The 20,898-nt window shown below is 44.3% G+C and overlaps 1 protein-coding gene across 3 annotated transcripts in view; it reads left to right on the plus strand.

Annotated features, from left to right (window-relative positions):
- Positions 1 to 19,845, plus strand: part of IL6R (interleukin 6 receptor) — a 315,341-nt gene extending 295,496 nt beyond the window's left edge. For all 3 annotated transcript variants that reach the window (XM_069651956.1, XM_069651960.1, XM_069651969.1), the window contains one exon: positions 15,735 to 19,845. In XM_069651956.1, coding sequence (XP_069508057.1) covers positions 15,735 to 15,966 — 232 coding nt within the window. In that variant the 3' untranslated portion in view covers positions 15,967 to 19,845. The remainder of the gene's footprint in view (positions 1 to 15,734) is intronic.
- Positions 19,846 to 20,898: the final 1,053 nt, after the last annotated feature.

A 20,898-nucleotide genomic window follows, 5' to 3' on the forward strand; every position in this document is an offset into this window, starting at 1 on the left:
TGCTGGGAGGGTGGGTCGTGCGGTGGGGCCGCCAGTTGGTTGCTGATACCTCCGATGGAGGGAGAGTCTCCTGCCTTTGCCGGCACCTGTGGCGGGCACGGGAGGACCTCTTCGCTGAGATATCGGAGTGGCATCCGTGATCGCCTCCCCTCCAATCTGGCACGAGTAATTGGAAGGGGACCTCCACACCTCAGGGGGAACCTTTTCGTTAATCCACGTGGTTTCTTACCTCTAGTTGAGCGTGAGTTGGGTATTAGGAAATTCTTCCGCCTAAATGACAGGCAATATCCCACAAAATTCTTTGCCTCTAGTGGCATGAAGAAACGAGGGGTTGCCATCCTGGTCCGCAAGGGAATCGCGTTTAAGACATTGGGAACAGTCCGGGACGAGGAGGGGAGGTTTCTGTTGGTGAATGCCATCCTGGATGGCCGAAGGGCTTACGCTAGTATCTATCTATGCTCCTAACTCTAACCAAGACTGTTTTTTTCAGGAAACTCTCGAAAGCCATATTTGATCATGCCGACGGGGAAGTGATATTAGGGGGTGACTTTAATGCGGTGATCAACCCTCTGGTTAACAAAACACTGCCTCCTACACCCCAGGACAGGAATAACTTCAGGGCCCTTACCACTCTACTGAAAGACCACCCCCTGATCGAGGCGTGGCGGTTCTGCCATCGAGATGAGAGGAACTATACTTATTTTTCAGCAGTTCACAGGGGTTTCTCGAGGTTGGACATGTTCATGATAGCAGACACGCTCATTAAGAATTTATCAGGGGTGGATATCCTCCCGGAAGCACTAGCATATCATTCTCCGGTCTCACTGTCCTTAACCCCCCCACAGTCCCTTCCTCATATAAAACCTCCTTGGAGGCTGAATGATTTCCTGTTAGACGACCCAGCGGTTTGTACCCACATTAGAGAAATGTTAGAATTGTACTACGGAGAGAATGACACTGGAGAAGTGGATTGATGCACGATCTGGGATGCAGGCAAGGCAGTGATCAGGGGTCATTTAATAGAACAAGCAGCACAGCGGGGGAAAGCTCGAAGCTTGGTGCAGGAGCAGTTAGAGGGGGAAGCCCGGAGAAAAGAAGAAGCGCATAAAAAGAACCCATCCCGGCGAGCACTGCGGGCCCTAAGAATGGCGAAAAGAGCCCTCTAAACACATCACATGGGGAGGGCGGCCTATGGGATGATGCGCACCAAACAATTCTTCTATTCTAAGGGTAATAAGGCCAACAAACTCTTAGCAGCTAAATTAGGGAAACAAACTAAACGGAACAGAATTAACTCTCTGTGGGACTCATCCGGGAAAAGCATATATTCTGAGGAGGGTAAATGCCGTATCATGGAAGAATTTTTCAGGGAACAGGCCATCCCACATAGTGGGGACCCCCAGTACGCCAAAGAATTCATAGCCAAGGCAGAATTGCCCCGGGTGCCACAGGCGCTATTAGAATCTCTAGAAGCCCCAATATCCATGGCAGAGGTCGAATTTGCTATCAAAGCCCTCCCTGGGGGCAAGGCTCTGGGCCCAGACGGTTTCACTAACAAGTTTTATAAAACCTTTGCCTGGAGCTTATACCGCATCTCACGAGATTATTTAACGCATCGTGGGAGTCTGGGTCGGTCTCCCATTCTATGGCGGAATCAAGTACGACCCTCCTGCTGAAACCGGGAAAAGACCCGCAGGACTGTGCATCCTACCGACCCATAGCCTTACTCAACACTGATGCCAAACTGTTCAGCAAAATTATAGCGCAGAGACTGGGGGAGGTGTTGCCTTCATTAATAGATAGGGATCAGACAGGTTTTATCCAGGGCCGGGTAGCGCATGATAATATCCGGAGGGCAATTGATTTGATATCCCTAGCCCCTACTCTGTCAGGTCCCTTTTCATTGCTTTCCTTAGACGCCCATCGGGCTTTCAATAACATGTCATGGGAGTTCCTGCAATTGGTCCTGGAGGGTTTTGGCTTTGGTTCACGGCTCTCGAAATTGATCCTATCCAACTTCCAAATGCCCTCCACCAGGGTATGAGTCAACACACACTGGACACCACAGATAGCCCTCGGGAAGGGAACCAGACAGGGGTGCCCTCTATCGCCACTCGTCTTTGCCCTGGCAATGGAGCCATCAGCCCAACACATCCGTCTCCATCCTGAAATCCAGGGGTTCGAAATAGAAGGCCAGACTCACAAAGTAGCACTTTATGCTGATGACGTGCTCTGCTTTGTAAAGGAGGCCCGCACCTCGGTCCCCCCACTTATGCACCTGCTTGACGGTTTTGCACAGATCTCGGCCTTCACTATAAACATGGCCAAATCAAAGATCTTGAACTTGTCCGAATCATCACTGGCCCTAAACGACATGCAGAACACCTTCGCCCTCAGTTGGGGAAACTCAGAACTCCCTTATTTGGGCGTTCGACTAACTCCGACATACTCAGGCTTGGCGAAAGCCAACTTTCCCTCGTTAATAAAGGATGCGAAAGAATCCCTGCAAAAATGGGCCCTTCAAGAAATATCATAGTTAGGGCGCGTGAACGCCATCAAAATGACTGTTACCCCGGCTTCTTTATTCATTCCAAGCCCTTCCGGTCCGAATTTTAGAACGGGACTTACAGAGCCTTCAGAGGGACATAAACCGCTTTATTTGGCAGCATAAAATGCCTCGAATGCAGTGAAAGATCCTCATGAGGAGCAGGCAGTTGGGGGGACTGGGTCTCCCATCCATTCTGAGGTACTATCGGGCATCCCAAATTGCTCCCATCCTGGGTTGGGCGATCCAAGCAGACCCCCCCAAATGGCGGGATATTGAACAACTGTACACAGATACCCCTATCTCTCATCTCCCTTTTTTACTGCGAGAAGCACGAACCTCTAGGAGATCCCTTCTCCCATCTACAAGTGCTACGCCCGGCTGCTGGGACAGGCACTACTTGCTAAGGGGGATCACCCCGGGACTAGGCCCTCTGACTCCAATTACCCAGAACCCAGTCTTCACTCCAGGGCTCCATCCCAGGTCGTACTATAACTGGGCAAACACGGAAACCCTGAGACTACAAGAACTGTATGCCGATAACAGCCCTCTGACCTTTGTTCAATGTTAGGAGAAATTTGGCCTCCCGGAGACTGAAAGATTCCGATACATCCAACTTAGGCATTGGGTGTCCAATCCGCCTGTAGCAAAAGCTGCCAATAGAACCCCCACAGGCTTAGAATTAATGGTCTCCGAAGGGCAATGCTCACATAGAGTAGCGACAAGTTATCGTCTCCTGGAAAATGTCCCTGAGGGGGAGAAACTCCCATACATGCTAGCATGGCAAAGAGAACTAGGGAAGGAAATACCCCCAGAATCCTGGCAAAGAATTTGGGATAGGGCACATAAAGCCTCTAGATGCACCACGGTTAGAGAATGCGCATTGAAGATATGTTACCGTTTGTACTTCTCACCACAAAGGTTACACGCAATGAACATAGAATATCCTGACGTGTGCTGGCACGGATGTGGACCAAAAGGAGATCTGGGGCATTTATGGTGGCATTGCCCGACTATCCAATCTTTCTGGTTGGAGATCAGGTCCAAGATCAAGGATATTTGTGACACCCTTCTTCCCATGGACCCATAAGTGTTGCTGCTGGGAGACACCCCAGACGATGGGGCCTACCCTCAATCGGGCCCAAGAGCGAGACTGATCACCCAACTACTCATGGCAGCCCGCATCACGCAAGCTCGATCCTGGAAAGAGCGGGAGGGCCCCAAATAGCATATTGGTGGGTCAAGGTCTGGGAACTTCTCGGGGTAGAGAAATTAACGGCGGCTATTGAAAACCGGACAGCCAAATTCCAAAAGATCTGGGGCCCTTTTCTGAATCACGTAATAGAGAAAGGGCATATGTTCTTTCAACCCAGAGTGATCAAATACCTCCTCCAACCTTAATAGGCCTTGTATTCAGAAATATCCATCTAAACAAATGCCATTTGGAGAGTCGCTAGAGGGCCTATGGGGGCTAGTGGTGTACGAAGGATAAATTTCTTTTTGGTTTTTTTTGGGGTTTTTTTCTTTTCTTCTTTTCTCTTTCTCCTCCTTTTCACAGATACGCTACTGAAGATGAAACAATATCTTACCCTTATGGGTTGAGTACAATCTAGATTCACTGATGTAATTGCAAACAAATTAAAATGAAACGTTGAGGCATTGTTGGAAGGATTGGCCGGAGTGGCATGTTTATTGATAAGTATTGCATTTAGGAACCTTAGTAATTGTCCCTTTTGATTAAGCTTAAAAGAAAATAAGCTTTACTTTACCTGAAAGTTCCGGAGTAATAAATTCTACCTAGAGCCCTCCGAACATAATATAGGCAATGGAATTCCTCGAATAATTGTATAATCCCAGATGAAACAACTGATGCATTTTCAAATGATTAGCTGAACCGGTACACACAGGTTTGATTGTGATCTCATGAACCTGGGCAGCTGATCACTTCTGGGACTTGGTGGTTTTGCACATTGCTTATGATTTGACATGTTTTGGAATTAATTCAATGTATTTCAAGGTTTCAATAAAAAAGATTTTGTCCCAAAAAAAACTGTGCTCTCCATCTGAAAATTGCACAAGTCCATCTGTATCACTCTGTTAAAAATAGATGGTGACTCACAGTGCCCTTGAAGAAGTCTTGTATGTTTCCACTTCCGGTTTCTATAAATAAAGGAAGTCAAGTCTTGGGAGTCTGGGTGTAGTGGTAATGAGAAGAATGAATTCTTCAAGTCAATGGCCGTGAAGAAGGCAGCTTCCGCCGGAATGCTGCACAAGATTTTTCGCTGGATTTGCAACCAAAGGGTACTCCGCTTCTACAATGTGATTAAGAGGCCTTAAATCCTATATGCAACGCCATGACCCCCCTTTGCCTTTCTCACTGGGTACACTGCAGTGTTACATGGTGACTCTGATGGTACCAGAATGCCTCTCTCTATCAATGATGTGATTGTCTCATAAATGCCCTCATCTGCCTCTTTGGTGAGTGGGTATTTTTTCACTCTTGGTAAAATTGCTCCTGGTTTCAGCTTTATCTTCACTCCCCCTTTGCTCTTCAAGAGCCCACCATTATAGGTACTGGTTGTCCATAGGGTGCTGGGCACTTTGGCCAGATCCTCTCCGCAGAATGTGGGTGGCGCTTCTAGCGCCATTGCCATCCTCTTTGGTACCTCTCTGTAGTGTATCCTCAACCAGTAGGTCACACTCATCTTGAACACTATCTCTACCTCTAAACTCTCTTCCCTGAATAGCTCTTTGTCTGTCACTGTGGTCATCCTGCAGCCTTCTGCCACTGCAATCACTGCTCTCCATGCTCGTCCTGTGTCGTCCATCCCATGCACCGCCATCCAGTCCTCTCTCGCTACCACTGCCTCTATTTCTATTGGCACTATGGTTCCCTCTTCCTCGTCCAGTGGTAACTCAGGCTGAATAAGTATTCATTTGGAACCCGCCACATTTTCCCTACAGTGCCTGGAAACCATGCAATAGCGATTTCAGTCCCATACTGGAAAATGTCTGTGTCCACTGCCACCCCCTCTGTACCTTTCGTCCACAATAAGCTTGAACGATCTCTCTTACATTGAACAAAGATCCTGCCCACACCCTTCCTGCAAAGAACCTCCACTATAATCATGCCCTTATCAAAGCTCGCTCCTTACCAGCACACGCCCTTGACATCAATGATCTCCTAATCAGGCGCAACCTATACACCCTTGCCATGTCAGAAACCTGGCTCCACAAAGCTGTTAGCCCAGCCCTATTCATAGCCATCCCTCCTCGCTACACGTACTACTGAAAGGACCGGCTCACCACCAGGGCCGGCAGAGTTGCTCTCTTGGCCAAACTTTCCCTTCCCATCAGGCAGCTCAACAAATCCTTACAAGGTAATGAAGACATCTTCTCCCTTAAGTGCTCCACCTCACGAACCAGCACCAGAACCCTACACATCATCTACTGGCCCTACCATACATTTTGAAGAGAAACTCCTCCACTTTCGAGGAGACAACATTAAGATCTCCTCTAAAATCATCCTCATGGATGACGTGAACGTGGGTATCAATGAACCTGAAGACACCCGAGCCTCCTCTCTAGCTAACGCCCTCACAACACTGGGATTCAGGCTCTGTATCAATAATCCCACCCACGTTAAGGGCCGCACACTGTATTGGATTACCAACCTCAACTGCCTAATCCATATTGAATCCAAAACCCTCTGCCCTTGGTCTGACCACCATATTATTGACTTCATAGTCCAACAACGTAAGAAAATGCAACCTTTCACCGTACTGTTACCACCTACCCTAGCATGCAGCAGCCAGAATCTAACTAAATAATGTATCATGCCGCTACGAGACACACCTAACCTAAACCCTGTTCTCTAATGATCCCAACACTCTGTCAAACCTCAACATCACTACAGTAACCATGGCAGTAAACAGCATTGCCCCACTAGTGCCCTGCAAAGCCAAACCTGCCAAACACTCAAACTTCTGGTTCAGCCCAGACTTCCAAGAACTCATGAACAAGAAATGGTGAGCTGCATCAACCCGGAAAAATAACGTCTGACACCTCAAGACTGGAGTACACAAATGAAGCCTTGATGTATTAACAAGCCACCATTGCTGCCAAATCCTCCTCCTTCAACTCTAGAATCGACAATGCCAAATCAGATACCAATTAGATCTTTGTTATTCTCAGATAGCTTGAATCTCCTACCCACCCCAAACCCCTCACTAACAAAGGATGAGGCCTGATGTACTGATATCTGAACAGCAATGTTGAATAAAATTGACTTACTCAATGAAAACATCCTTACCAAACAAGCTAGCCAGCTCACATCCCCCTACCTCACAACAGCCACCTACCCTAGCCCCCAGAAATTGGTCACCCCCCAGTGTCACTTCAAAAATATCTCAGAACGACATCCTTAAAAGTCTGAAACCTTCCAGGTGCAAAGGGGACATCTTTCGCACAACCATCACCAACGACTGTTCTGAAATCCTAGTGCCATTTATCACCTCCTTCATAAATGCTTCCTTCTCTACTGGAGTAGTTCCAGCAAGTCTCAAGGGAGCCCGGGTACTTCCACTTCTGAAAAAATCTACCTAGACCCAGCAGTGCATAACAACTACAGGCCTATCATTACAGTCCCCTTCTTATTGAAAATTATAGATAGAGCAGCTTAACTGCAAGTGCAACACTTCCTAGAAACTCACCATATCCTAGAAATGCGCCAGTCAGGATTCCGCCAAGGACACGGCACGGAAACAGCCCTGCTCGATCTAAAAAAAAATAGATGGACGAGATTAGGGACAATGGGAAACCTGCCCTACTCCTTCTGGATCGTTCAGCAGCTTTCAACCTAGTTGACTACAAAATCCCATGTCACCACCTCAAAACCTCGGCTCACTTCTCCTCTGAAGCCACCACCTGGAGCACCTCCTTCCTGGAAGGGAGAGTCATGAGAGTGTTTGCTGAGAATGCGAGTGCCACACCAACTCAAAACCGCTGTGGGGTTCCTCAATGCTCGTGCATTTCCCCAACATTCTACCAACACATTTGCCAGACCCCTCTTCGATATCCTGGACTCCATCAGCATAGCCTAAACCAACTATGCCGATGACACACACATTCTTCTGCCACTCCCTGGCAACCATGCAAAAGACTCTAACACCCTCAATAACGCCTATTCCACAATTCAGGCCTGGATGGCCATAAACCGCCTCTGCCTGAATGGGGACAAGACAGAGCTCCTGCTATTAGGGCCCCTGCGTTACTAAAAAACCTCAACGCCCAATGCTCAGCCATATATATGACATCCGGGTCCCAGTCTCCTGCTCAGTGAAGACATTGGCCATCTACCTAGATGCTACCCTCTCATTGGCCCACCCACCAAGTGAGCGCAATTGCTTCATCGGCAGCCTATGCAACCAAACTTCTAAATGCATCAAGACCCTTTCTCTAACCATTGCTCAGGCAGTCATTGGCTCCAGGCTTGACTATTGCAATATTGATTATTGCAATGTCCTGTTTTCTGGCACTTCCTCAAAATACCTACCCAAGCTTCAAATTAAACAAAATAATGCCCTTAGGGCTGCCCTCAACATTCCCAAGAGGGAGCACATAACCGCAGCCAGGGGAGCAGCACACTGGTTGCCCATTTGCAAATGTATGATTTTCAAAACAATGTCCATTACACACAAGTGCCTCTCTAATTCTGCCCCTCCCCTTACCTCTCTAGGAAAATCACCAGAATCCAGTCAGCCAGGCCAACTAGGACTCCATATGCTCACTGCCGTGTCATACCTACAGTCAGACGAGCTAAAGTAGGTGGCTCCAGCTTTCCCTATTTCGCTGCCAAACTGTGGAACTCCCTGCCTCCTGCATTGAGAGCTGAAGACCAGTCACTTTTCATTTTATCACATTTCTTCTTTGTCAGAATGGTTTCACAATAGTTCATCAAAGCACACGAGTGGATGTACCACTTCCTTTTCACTACAACCTTCTACCACACTGCAGTACTTCAACTTATCTTCTTCCTGGTCCCCTCGCCTAAAACGTCTACTACTAATATTAGTACTTCATGGTGAGGTTTGCTTCAAATTTTGCACACTTCAATCCTTAATAGGGAAAGGTAAATCAACAACTGTTTTCATGGAAAAGTCTTTTAATTTCCAGCAACCACCAAGGGTATATATCTTCTTCTACAAGGATACAGTACACATTGACAATGTCTCTCACACTGATTAGTTTACCCAAGGCAATGCAGGTTATATTTCTCTCCCCCATGATGATTGTTACAAGGAGTGCTTCTATTGTGCCATCTTTGATTATGTGTCTCACACAGATACGTTTGCCCCAGCAAAAGCAGGCTATATTTCTCTCCCCCCTTGATGATTGCAACAAGGAAGGAGGGCTTCTATTCTGCCATCTTTCATTGGCCTTAATTGCCTTTCTTCGGCTGAGGCAACGCCTGTTATAATCTTCTTCTACTTGTGATCTTTCTTTTTGTAAATAACATTAACTTTGTTGGAATTTTGTTCCCTTTTGGCTTTGACAATGGTGGTTACAATATTCTTTTACTTGATCTCTCTTAATATAAGAGTTGCGCCCAAATTGCTTCAATTCAGTAGTTCAGTATTGAAAAGTTTTGTTTGGAGCCAGCAGTCTGTTTTGGAGCGCCCCAGGGTTATCTGACAAAGGCCAAGTCACTGGTCTGTCTCTGTGTCTAATCTGGATCGGCTGCTCCTGTTTCTACTTTCGTCCGGTTTGCACAGGTGCCTGGCAGCTCTGGTGGCGTTCCTGATACTTGGGCCTCCTGTAGATGGATCCTTCTGTGCTCCGCTCGCACTCTGGTCAATGCCACACACCGGAATCGCACGGGTCTCCCCCACCCACAAACTGCTAATATACATGCTGCTGCGTGTTCTCTGCATTCTACAAAGGTCCTGACCTCTGCCACTTCTCCTACATGGTGTCCCTCTTCAAATACAGCAGTGGCTGTGTCTCCTACTTCTTCCTCTAGCTTCTGCTGCTCCCACTGCTTCCTCTTAATGGTCCGCACCTGGGAGGCCTCTACATGTTTTAATGTCCCACTCAGGTGTGGGTCATTACAACCACTAGACTGCACACTACAGTTCTGTAACTCTGAGCTCCTCTTCCTCGTCTCAGTACTAAGAGTATTATGGGACTTGAAGTCCATAATGTTCTTATTTATTTTAATATCATTCAATCTACTTTGTTTGTAGGATGTAAATTTAGGGTAATTTCGCAAAGGAATTAATGGTTGTTTTTTGATTTCATAATTCAAACATAAAGTAGAATTATAACAATCAGAAATAGTATTAACTCCTTGAGTGTTCCATATTTAATTTCCATGATTACCATAAGAGTTTTCACATTTCATGCCTTGGGGAAGTCTGGGGGAGGAACCGTTCTATGATAACACGCCATTAGATATTCAGGCACCAGGGAACCCGAACCCACAGAAGAGGATGAATATCACGTTTCCCCTGACAGAGTCCTCTCATTCCCTTGATGGCCTTGTCCTCCCATGTGATCCACCCGGCTAAAACCACTCCCAGGGTTAGGATCAGGTAGCGACTGCCTTCCCCTGGCCACATAGGAGGAGACGTTAAGCTGGGACTCTGAGGATTCTGCAGGATACATCACAATATTCCTTTGACAATCTTTTATTCAGTTATGCTGTGTATGTGATCTGTACTTTATACAAGCCTCTCCACTACTAATAGTGAAGCCATACTGGTAATTCACATTTTACTAGTGTGAATTTGCACTAACTTAGTGGACCTTACACATACACTAACGTTGGTTCTCCTTAAACCTTTCCCCAAAGTGCTTCATATAAATCTCCTAACAGTAGGTTTGGTGGACTAAGGTTTAATTTTCAGCACCATTGAGCTTGAGGCTTTTTGCCCCATCCACTTCATTATGGCCACCAGTCCATGTAACACGATCAATAATGGGTCTTGTTGACTCATGACCTTACGTAGACTTGTGCGTCATCAGGATAGAAGTAGAGTTGATGGTTCTTAGAAGGTCCAAGCGTGGCTGTAAATACATGTTGAAAAATTAGGGATGTAGAGTGGAGGGCCCTGAGGTACTATGCACTTTGAATTTTAGACACTAGTTGTTCTAGTCATGCACTTTGGCTGTTGTTAGGCAAGAAGGACTTGAACAACCTATGTGATGGTGGCTACTTGTTTAGTGTAGTGTAAAAGGATGGTGTGGTTTACTGTATTGAAGGCCGTGCATAAATCGAGCATGATCAGAATGCAGCGAGAGCCTTAGTCTGCTTGGTCTGGTCGGCAATCCCATACTGAGATCAGTGCAGATTCTGTTCCATGGTAGGGACGGAATCATGACTGGCATGTGTCCACTTTGTTGTTGGATTCTAAATGTGCTTGGAGTTGTGCAGTGACAATTAGCTCCTGAGTCTTGGAATTCCACTGCAGTAATTTGTAGGTTCTTTAGGATCCAGGGATGCATTTTGGGAACAGTTGACCATGGTGTGTTTAAGTGCTATAGGTGCTTGTCCTGTCTTTGGTGATCTGGTGATGAATGTGGTGATGGATTAGTTCAGGTTGTCAGCATTGGTTGATGAGCATGGCAAATCAAGCCTTTGTTTGGTATGAGCCTGTTAAGGAGTGAGGGTACATTAGGAGTGTGTGCTTCTGAGAATGAGAATTTATTTTTATGTGTTGTCCTCTGGGTTTTGCTCTTTAACGTTATGGGGAGAGCGTGAGTTAGTCTGGGTGATTGATATTTTTTCTGAACCTTTTATGGGAAGGCAGCTAGGCTGCCGCTGAGGTCTTCATTTTGTGCAGTGTAGGGCATGGTGCATTGTGGTGAGGAGAATGTCTACACCACTTTGGACTAATAATGGCATTTTTTTCAACCAGAGAAGTGATCTTTTTTTGATTCATTCTTACCAACATTTTGAGCAGACAGGGGCTACATTCTGAAGAAAGACTCCGACTTTATTTGAAAATACACTTAACTAGCACATTAGACAAATCTAGGATTTATGAACAGCTGGTTACAGATTATTGGCTAAGTTTGCAAGCTGCACAAGGACCATAGTTTTTAAAGTCGGTCCTTTTTTTAAGTCCTTGCAGCACAAAATGAGGTACCCTTTTTTTGGGCACAAGGGGATTTTCATTGTTTTTCCAGATGCAGTAGGGGAACTGACTGTGATTACCATTTCCAGGTCCCTTCCCTAATCCGTCTGCATGTAATTTTCATTCCGGTGGAAAACCTTTGGAATCAAAAATAATCCATTTTGAATGCTTCCCCCATGTATGCATAGCGTGAGGCATTTACACTTCTTTGTGCTTGAGCCCGTTTTCGCCAGGTTTTACATGCATTTGTTGCACTTTGTAGTGAAAACAAGGGTAATTGCACCGAGGGACTCATAGTGCGTTTAAGTGCACTTGTTACCTGCCCACCATGTGCAAAGTAGATATTTTAGAATATTACCCAATTAGTGATTTACTTTTATTGTTCTCTGCTAAAACAAAATATATTAGTGGACCTTTTAGTAAAACTCCCAGAGACGCAGGTTTTGTATTCTGTAGAAAGTAATGCCGCTATAAACAGTTACTTTAGGGAAGCGGGTTTCCCAAAGACCTTAAAAGGTTAGATTTATCCTGGTTAAAAATACCGAAGACTGATCCTTTTTGCAACACGTCCAAAGGGACATCTGGCCGTAAGCGTTATTTAACTGAGCAGCTCGTCTCCAGAACAGGAGGAAGTGTATGGTTTGTAAAAATGCAAATGATTACTTCTGCCTGAGAATCTGGAAAAGGCCTATTTTTACCTCGAGTGGTTGGAACTAATACTTTGTGTTGTGGGCTTACTACATATATCCACAACTTAATACAATTGAGAGCATAATGTTTAGAATAAATGCGCATGTGAAAGTAATTTCATATGTGTATTGAATTGAATTTTGTGTTGCATGAAATGTTTTAAGGTACACTAGTTTTGATACATGCAGTGAACGTTTTCATGCTAACAGGTGTTTGGTTTAGTTAGTGGGATCCAATAGAGATCTTGAGATCATGGCACTCTCACTGGCAATGTTGATAGCAGGATTATGTACAGCAGGGAGCTCATACATTCCTACAGTCTGTCAATGTTTGGTTTCATTAAAAACATTAATATGAACAAAGTACAATCGATAATTGACACCATACCTGCTTCTAAAACTGATACTCCAGAAGATCTAGCAAAACTGATCTCTACTAACTTAGAAACTGTTGCTAATATTCTGTCACCCATCAAAATGAAATCGATAAAACCGGAAACTAAACGCAACCCATGGTTCACATCAGAGCTTCAATCGCTAAAGTCACAAACCCTAAAATTATTATACATGGAAGAAGTGTAATACACCACTGCCTCTCAGCAAATATAAAGCCTTGGTTTCCGTCTACATAAAAGCCAAATATAGCTTCTTCGACAATAAAATTAAAAATGCTCAGCACAATACAAAAGAGCTCTTTCGCATACTGAAAGAACAAGAAAAAACTAATATCATCCCAGAGACATTCATCAAAGATGATGTCTCTTGGTGTAATATAATGCAACAATCTATGCATAAAAAACTCGATACCATCAAGGAAAATATCCTGGAAAAAAGTAATAACTTAAAATGTACCGAGACTAAGCCTGCAGATTGGTCCTTTCTTAGCTCACCGCTCACCCCAACATTGAATTTACTCCCCGTAACGGAAAAGGAACTAGACATTATTATTAACCAACTCAAGCCCACGAAATGTAAGAACGATATTCATTTGTTGTTATAATGTACATCGCTTTGGCGTAAAGCGCTATATAAACAAAATAAACATAAACATACTACCATGTTAATTAAAACTGGTGCCCCCTCCTTAATTACCTCTATCTGTCAATTTGTTAATACCTCTATAACAACTGGCACAGTCCCTCAGGATCTCAAGAAGGCATGGGTTATGCCCATCTTGATAAAACCTGGCCTCTCAGTCGATATGCCGAACAACTATTGGCCGATTACTAATATGGCGTTCCTCCTTAAAATCCTTGATTGTGTGGCCTACATACAAATTACAGAGCATCTAAAGAAATATCCTATCTTAAATGACCGCCAGTCGGGATTCCAAGTCGGCTTCGGAACCGAGACTGCGCTCTTAGAACTCAAATCCAAGCTAATGTCCCGTATGGATTGTAAGGAAGCCTCATTACTTATGCTACTTGACCTTTCGGCGGCTTTCAACCTGGTGGACCAAGATATCATGGCCACCAGGTTGTGTGAAGTAGCTAATGTCTCCCCCCTTGCATGCAAATTGGTCTCATCATTCCTCAACAACCGTGATAGCAGAGTCTTTTGCGGCACGACAGAATCTGAATCCGTCACAATCACCTGCAGCGTTCCCCAGGGTGCCTGCACCTCCTCCTGTTTTTATAATATCTTCACAGCTCCTTTGTTCCCAATGCTTGACCATGAGAACATAATATTCACTAACTATGCGGATGACACTCAATGTGTCATCCCGCTCTCTAGTTCTCATGGTGCAGACAAACTTGCCATCAATAGAGTTTTCACCTTAATTGAAACCTGGATAGTCTACAACAAGCTGGCCCTGAAGAAATCAAAAACTGAGCTGCTTGTCATAGGATCCCCACACATTATTAATAAACTTGGCCCACAATATGATGGCTTTCAGATGGGAGAAGAATCTATCATGCCCTTAAAAAAGGTAAAAACATTGGGAGTGACCTTCGACCAACATATGACTATGAAACGACATGTTAGTAGTCTGGTATCATCATGTGCCCATTATATCAAACTCTTAGCGCACCTAAGGCCCCTTATATCTGAAGATAATGCAGAGACCATCGCTAGAGTGATAATAGGCTCAAAAATAGACTATTGTTCTAGTCTCTTTTTCAGACTTAGTAAGTCTGATTGTAACAGACTACAAGTATGCTAAAACGGGGCAATCAGAGCCGTTATGAAACTTAAATATAGAGATCACGTCTCGACGGCAAGACGCAAACTCCACTGGCTGCCCATAGATTCCAGAATTGTATTCAGGACTTCAACTCTAGTACATAAATGCAGATCTGGTAACATGCCTGAATATCTGCAACAGCTCCTTACCATGAGAAACAACACTTGAGCATTAAGGTCTAATAACTGGCATCTCTTATTTGAACCGAAATGCCGTACCACCAGAGTGGCCAACTCAGCTTCCTTCTCCATTGGACCGAAGTCCTAGAACGCCCTATCATTGGACATGAGATGCATCGAGTCACTTGAAAATTTTAAGAAAAGAGTGAAAACTTACCTTTTTAACTAATCTATGTACAGTTTTTATCTGAGTACTCCCTTTTTTTAGCTTTTCACACCTGTTCCTTCATAATTTTTGTTAATTGTCGTATATGTCTTGTAGCGCCCTCATAGCCTAGGGTCTATGGCCGCGCTAGATAAGTGTAATAAAGTAAAGTAAAATTTCTGAGGGTCCTCCATTCCTCTTAGCAATGATTGTTTTGGAGAATCCTTCACATCTAATGGTTGCTTTGGAGTACTAGGTATTCAGCTTGGCTGGAGGGCTTTCATGCTGATGGGGCTTGGTTTGGTAGAATTCTGCACACCAGAGTGTTTGCACTTTTGCAGAATCTTGTCAGGTGTGTTCCATTGAGCAAGGGATCCAGACCAGCTAGGGGTGCTGGTTTGGGAGAATCTTGTGTTCCCAAACTTTGTTATGGGGTTTATGATATTCAGATGCATTTTGGTTGGGGAAAATCTTTCATTATAATGGGGCTTTGTACAGGATTGAATTGGTGTACCAAGGAGTGTTTGATTTGGGGGACTATTTCATCCTAATCGATTTCTTGTTATTCACTGGGTTCTGTGCACCCATGAGTACTTGGATGGGAGATCTATTTAGTACTTGGTGGTGCTTACTTGGTGGTGAGTCTGTAGCTCAACATCCTTTACAGATGGTTCCTTCATACTCATATGTACTTCGTTTTGTGGAGTTCTGTGCCGCCTAGGTTCCGTTTTTTGAAAGTCTTCCAGAAAATAGCATATTTAATGTGTTGCCTTTGAATTAATTATGACCTCATTGTTTCAGACCTGCAGATTCTCTTGAATTTCTCAATGAAGGGATTTTTCATTTTTCTAAAGGTACAAGAAAAAGTGGCAGCAGGATTCCCTAAAAGGAGGGACGCTCCAGTACATTTTTGCCTTCTGTCCTTTGTGTAAGATGACCCATGAAGAACCAAAGCCTGCATCAAATACCATCCCTCTGGTGTCTCCACCATCCTCTCCCATCAGCAATTCTCCTGCAGATGACAGCAGAGACTCCAGTGGTGCCTATGATGTCACAAACCTAAACTACTTCTTTCTCTCCAGGTAGCAGTAGGGACTTTGGGATGCTGGCTGCTTTAATGTGACCAGTTTTAGATGACAAACCTCTGTACACTGATGGATAACTTGCACTGATTATTTCTTGAAAGATAAGCTCATCCTGGTTCTTGAGTCTGGATAATCTTGCATGTTCCACCTCTGAGGCCTGTGCTGGGACTCATGAGCATCTGTCAAGCTTAGTCCTTACTCAGAAACATCTCTCATTACAACGCCTATAAGCAACCCAGACTGGTTGGTACCGTCCTTTATGACCATCAACAACACAAGGAAGCTCTATGTCATCAGATCCTTTCAGTGAACAACAAATTCAGTTCCTTGATTAAAGGTTCATACTGTCAATTGGGAGCACTTGGAATTGGACATTGCCTTATTATGCACTGTAAAACACACTGGGCATTTGCATCACATGCATAGACCTCTCCACTGAATGTTTTTGTTTGCATGAAGTTATAGTCTGCTTGTGACAAGGGTTTGGGAGATTCTTTCCTGGATAATTTAAACTGCTGCTGCTGCAATGAATACACTTACTGTATATTTGTTTCCTATCAATATGTATCGTCAAATTCCAGGTGTCCTTCAGTGTGGTGAGCCTCTGAGAACTGTCCTGATCTCTTTTTGTGCCCTCAACTAGCCGTGGCACTTCTCTTTAGCTTCTTTCTCCCTAATCTTTTGCTCCTCTTCCTGTTTCTCTACGAACGTCCCTCACCATCGTTACTTTCTTTCCTTGTCTTTCTTGATGTTTCAGGGTGGTGTTAACTGATGGTACAAGACATAGAAGAATTCCTAGATAATCGGTATACCAAGTTGAAATAACGGTGCGCGCAAAAAAAATTGGTTCCATCATTTACTTACGGAGGGGTTGAGGCTCTCAAACACCTACATACCCAGGTTCCTGGTAGATTGAGATTACAACAGACAGTTCACAAAAAGATGCAGTAAACCATTTGCAGTCATTCATATCAATAACAACCACCAACAACACAATCCCTTTTATTCCTTATTCACAAACTGGTTTCCCGAAGAGTAGTTTCTTCTACAATAGAGAAAAGCCATACTAGTTGCATACAAGTAGATTGCACCATGTAAGTTACTGATTTCTTCTGTTCACCCCATAATTGACTTCTTTTAGTATCGTCTCAAGGCTTGTCAAGTTATAAAACATATGCCCACTTACATTAACCAAATAAACCTCTCTGACTTGACTCTACACATGTATAACTTATGACTAGCACTTCTTCCCCACGGCCACATTTAGCCATTACCTAAAAACCTCAAATGTGCCTGCCTTGGTCACGTGGCAGGTCATCTGACCTGCTCCAACGTGCACTTCTTTTATGTTTGTTATGATAGGACTAACCTGCAAGCCCCATCATTTCTGTAACCAGTGGTACCTTAGCAAAAGCATCCACCACATTATGCTACCGAACTGTCAGGCCAGAACTCTCATACTGACTGAAACTAAGCAGATGACTTGCCCATGTCAGCTCCTCTTATGCTTCCTTTTCCTTGTATATAGGTCACCCCTTTGTATTGCCCTCAATGTCTTGTTTTGTTTAAATGCGTTATAAAATAGTCCCTCTCCATTCTCATGGGAAGCAATCATTTTCAGGCATACAGGCAGAATAAATATTGCATCCTACTCGTTTAGCTGCACTTGGGATCCTGCCTTTTTTATTGTTTCTCCTCCAGTACCCGTAGATCCTTTATTTCCTAACCATAACTGACTCTACCTCTCAGACAGGGCTAAACTACATTTCCACACCACATCTCTTCCTCCTAACCATGGCTCAAGTCTATTTTCTAACCATGGCTCTTCCTCCCAATGATGGGTAACCTGTATTTCCTAATTATGGTTAGTCCTCCTGACAATGGATAAACATTTCCTATTGATGGCTGAACTCCTCTTCTTCATGGCACTTTTCCTGCCTGTGCTTTTCCCTATTCGATTCTCTCATCGCAAAACTCTTCAGGGGTTCTTTCATTACAGTGGGCCTCATTCCAAGTCGGGTGGTCTGGTAAAAAAGTGTCTGTATTTGTGGATACCAGCACTTTATCAGACCGCCCGACTATGGGTTTGCCGGTGGGGCACCTGGGTTACTCCAGCTAGAAGCTGGAGGTTAGTCAGATGCCCGACCAGAAATAAAAGCTGTCATTACCGCCACCAGCATTGTCGGTGGCGGTAATAACTGCAAATCCCCTCATGGAATCATATGGGAGTCCACGAATGGGGATGAACACCGTCCCGCCAGCACTCGTATTCCAGCAGCAGCAATGTCGCCAGACCAAGTACCCGTAAAGGTAAGTACCAAATGCCATTATCCTGGCAGCTCTACCACCAGGATACCGGCACACTCGAATGAGGCCCAGTGTCTCTTATTGTCCCATGATCTTCTGCTGCATTCCCCCCTGGGTAAAGACCTTTGGCCCATGGTCTCTCCCTGGCTTTGGATCCTCTCCTCGGTTTACTCATTCTTAACTTCACCCAGTATATAGGTCTTTGACCCTGGTCGCCTCATTATCGACAAAGTTCTTTTACCAATCTTATCTGTGTGTTTCTTATTGTAATTGTAAATGTAATGGGTTATTTATAATTCGCTTAATACCCAGAGGTTTCTAAGCACGGACCCGGGGTTCGAACCTGTGCTGCTCTGCATCGTCTTGCTTCCAAGACGAATGTGTTGCCCCTGAGCTATCCTCCCGAGCCACATATTCTTTCCCCTGTCTTATGTGTGTGTTTCCTATCATTAACAGACTTTCTATGTCTCTCCTTATTCATCGCTCCTCTGCGCTTTGTGTTGTTCCTTAGCAATAGTTGAACTCCTCGATTGATTTCTCCATCGCAAGTGAATGATTTGTCTCTGGCTTTCTCTTTACTCAATCACAATGCTTCCCTTCCAAAAACAGAGCAGAACTCCCTTGAGCTATCCACCAGCCACCACCATTCGAAAAAAATTGAAAGTTTCATCTCTTCTTCTCTTTTTCTGTTCACAATTTCTTAATGAAGTTGCCAATCATTTCCCTGTGTTGACCTCATTTGTATACCTTGATTTTTGCATTGTACATATTGTGTATACTGTTGATGAAAGTGTAGATATGTAAATAAAGTTTTTTCGCGATGCTAATGGTAGTTTTACTTTGTTGTACTTTTTTTTTTAAAACTTGTGTTGTTGTACTTAACAGTCTGCACCATATCAGTATTTGCTGCAAGCATGACGTTTTTACGGAAATTGAAAGGGGGCATGCCTGGTTGGCTGCAGAGAGCGACACACAAAAGCTTTTTGCATCCTGTGATTTTCCAGGTCTGCATGGAGGCTTGTTGGTTAACAATAGACAGTCAGCTTGTGAATTCAAGTTTATCAAAACCTGCTTTCCCTTGAAAGCCTACATGTCAGGGGAAGGCCCAACACCCTTACTGGTATGAAATACCCTGTGCAAATATCATGTGAGCGCAGCAAAAGATGCAACACCAGAGGTATGATCAACAAAGGTTTATTTGGGATCTATGTATGGTTGGGGCCAAATAACAGTCAGAATGGCAAAGTCTTCTTCATGCCCGGAAAATGTCTCTCTAAATAATGATTGTTGAATTATCTGAGTCTCTCCAAGGCATCACCAATCGTCTCAAAAGCTCAAAAGCCCTTGTTCTCCTGGTCTGTAACTCCCAGCTTCTGATAATGTTATCCTTGGTGGGAAGGTTAGACGTTATATTAATAATGTTTGTTATATTTTGCTATATTAATTGTATTTGTGAATCGAATTGTACTGTATGTTGTGCTTCTTTTTCTTCTCTTTGTTCTGTGATGTGAAAGGTTGAATTGATTAACCGTATCACGTTAAATAAAAATTAAATAAAATGTTTAAAAAAGAACGTCATTTTCTGGTGCCTTCACTAATGAGTGACTGTTGCAGCTGGGCTGGGCTTGGGAGGCAGCTCTGGACTGATATTTCAACAGATCCCAAAGCTACCAGCAAATCCGAAACCACCACCTTCTTTACAGGCTATGTTCTCGGCTCCTGAGCACTTTCCTACCCTGGGGTCCTGCTCTTATTACCTACTGGCCAAAGCCTGCCCCTCCTCCTCATCACCACATCACATGCTCGTTCCTAAGGGACCGTCACCTTATTGCATTTGGCTAATGACAAAATAATGAAAGCATTGACAGTATGTATATGTATCTGTCCTCTAACTATAGAACTGTGCACTCATGTTCTTCGTGTATTTATTTGGGTTTGTGTTTGTGTGGTGCAGTGCGAACTGCATGTGCTTCATGTCTAACTCTGCTATAATAATAATAATAATAATAATAATAATAATAATAATAATTATGTTGTGGTGTCACTAGTGACATCAGCACCATGGCTTCTTTCTACTTAGTCCAGGCTGTCCATATAGGTGTCTCTGACCACGGTCTGAGGCTCTTCTCCCACGCATGGATAGATTTGTACTGCACTTGGTCTGTATAGCTGACTGAGAGGGTACCTCCCTGTGTATTTATCAATCATTGGTGCATTTGGGATTTGTCCAAAATAGAATGGGTGGTTGCGGGTTTCACTGGCCTTCTGTCTTGTCATGAACTTGATGGGGCGAGGGGTGCCCCCAGGATCCCGACTCCCTCTTCAACACTGTTAACTAGCAGATCTGCCATCTTGAATCTGGATTTCTGAGCCAGCTGTGTGTGGGACAGATCACTCTCATGCTACTTTGTCACTACTGCTGCCTCTCCCTGTTTCCACTTCTCAAGCTCAGTGGGCTGCGTTTGTGTCCTGCTGGATATCGAGCTGGGAAGGAGGATTCTCTCGCTCCAGCTTAGGGAGTGAACCTCAAAGTTTACATATTTATATTGTTTTAATTTGGTTTAGTGTGCATCTGCATATTTCTCCTTTCTTAGTGTTGTTTTGGGGCAACTCTGACCAAAACAGC

This window comes from Ambystoma mexicanum, chromosome 1p (assembly GCF_040938575.1).
Source record: "Ambystoma mexicanum isolate Mex_15411 chromosome 1p, UKY_AmexF1_1, whole genome shotgun sequence".
Lineage (NCBI taxonomy): Eukaryota > Metazoa > Chordata > Amphibia > Caudata > Ambystomatidae > Ambystoma > Ambystoma mexicanum.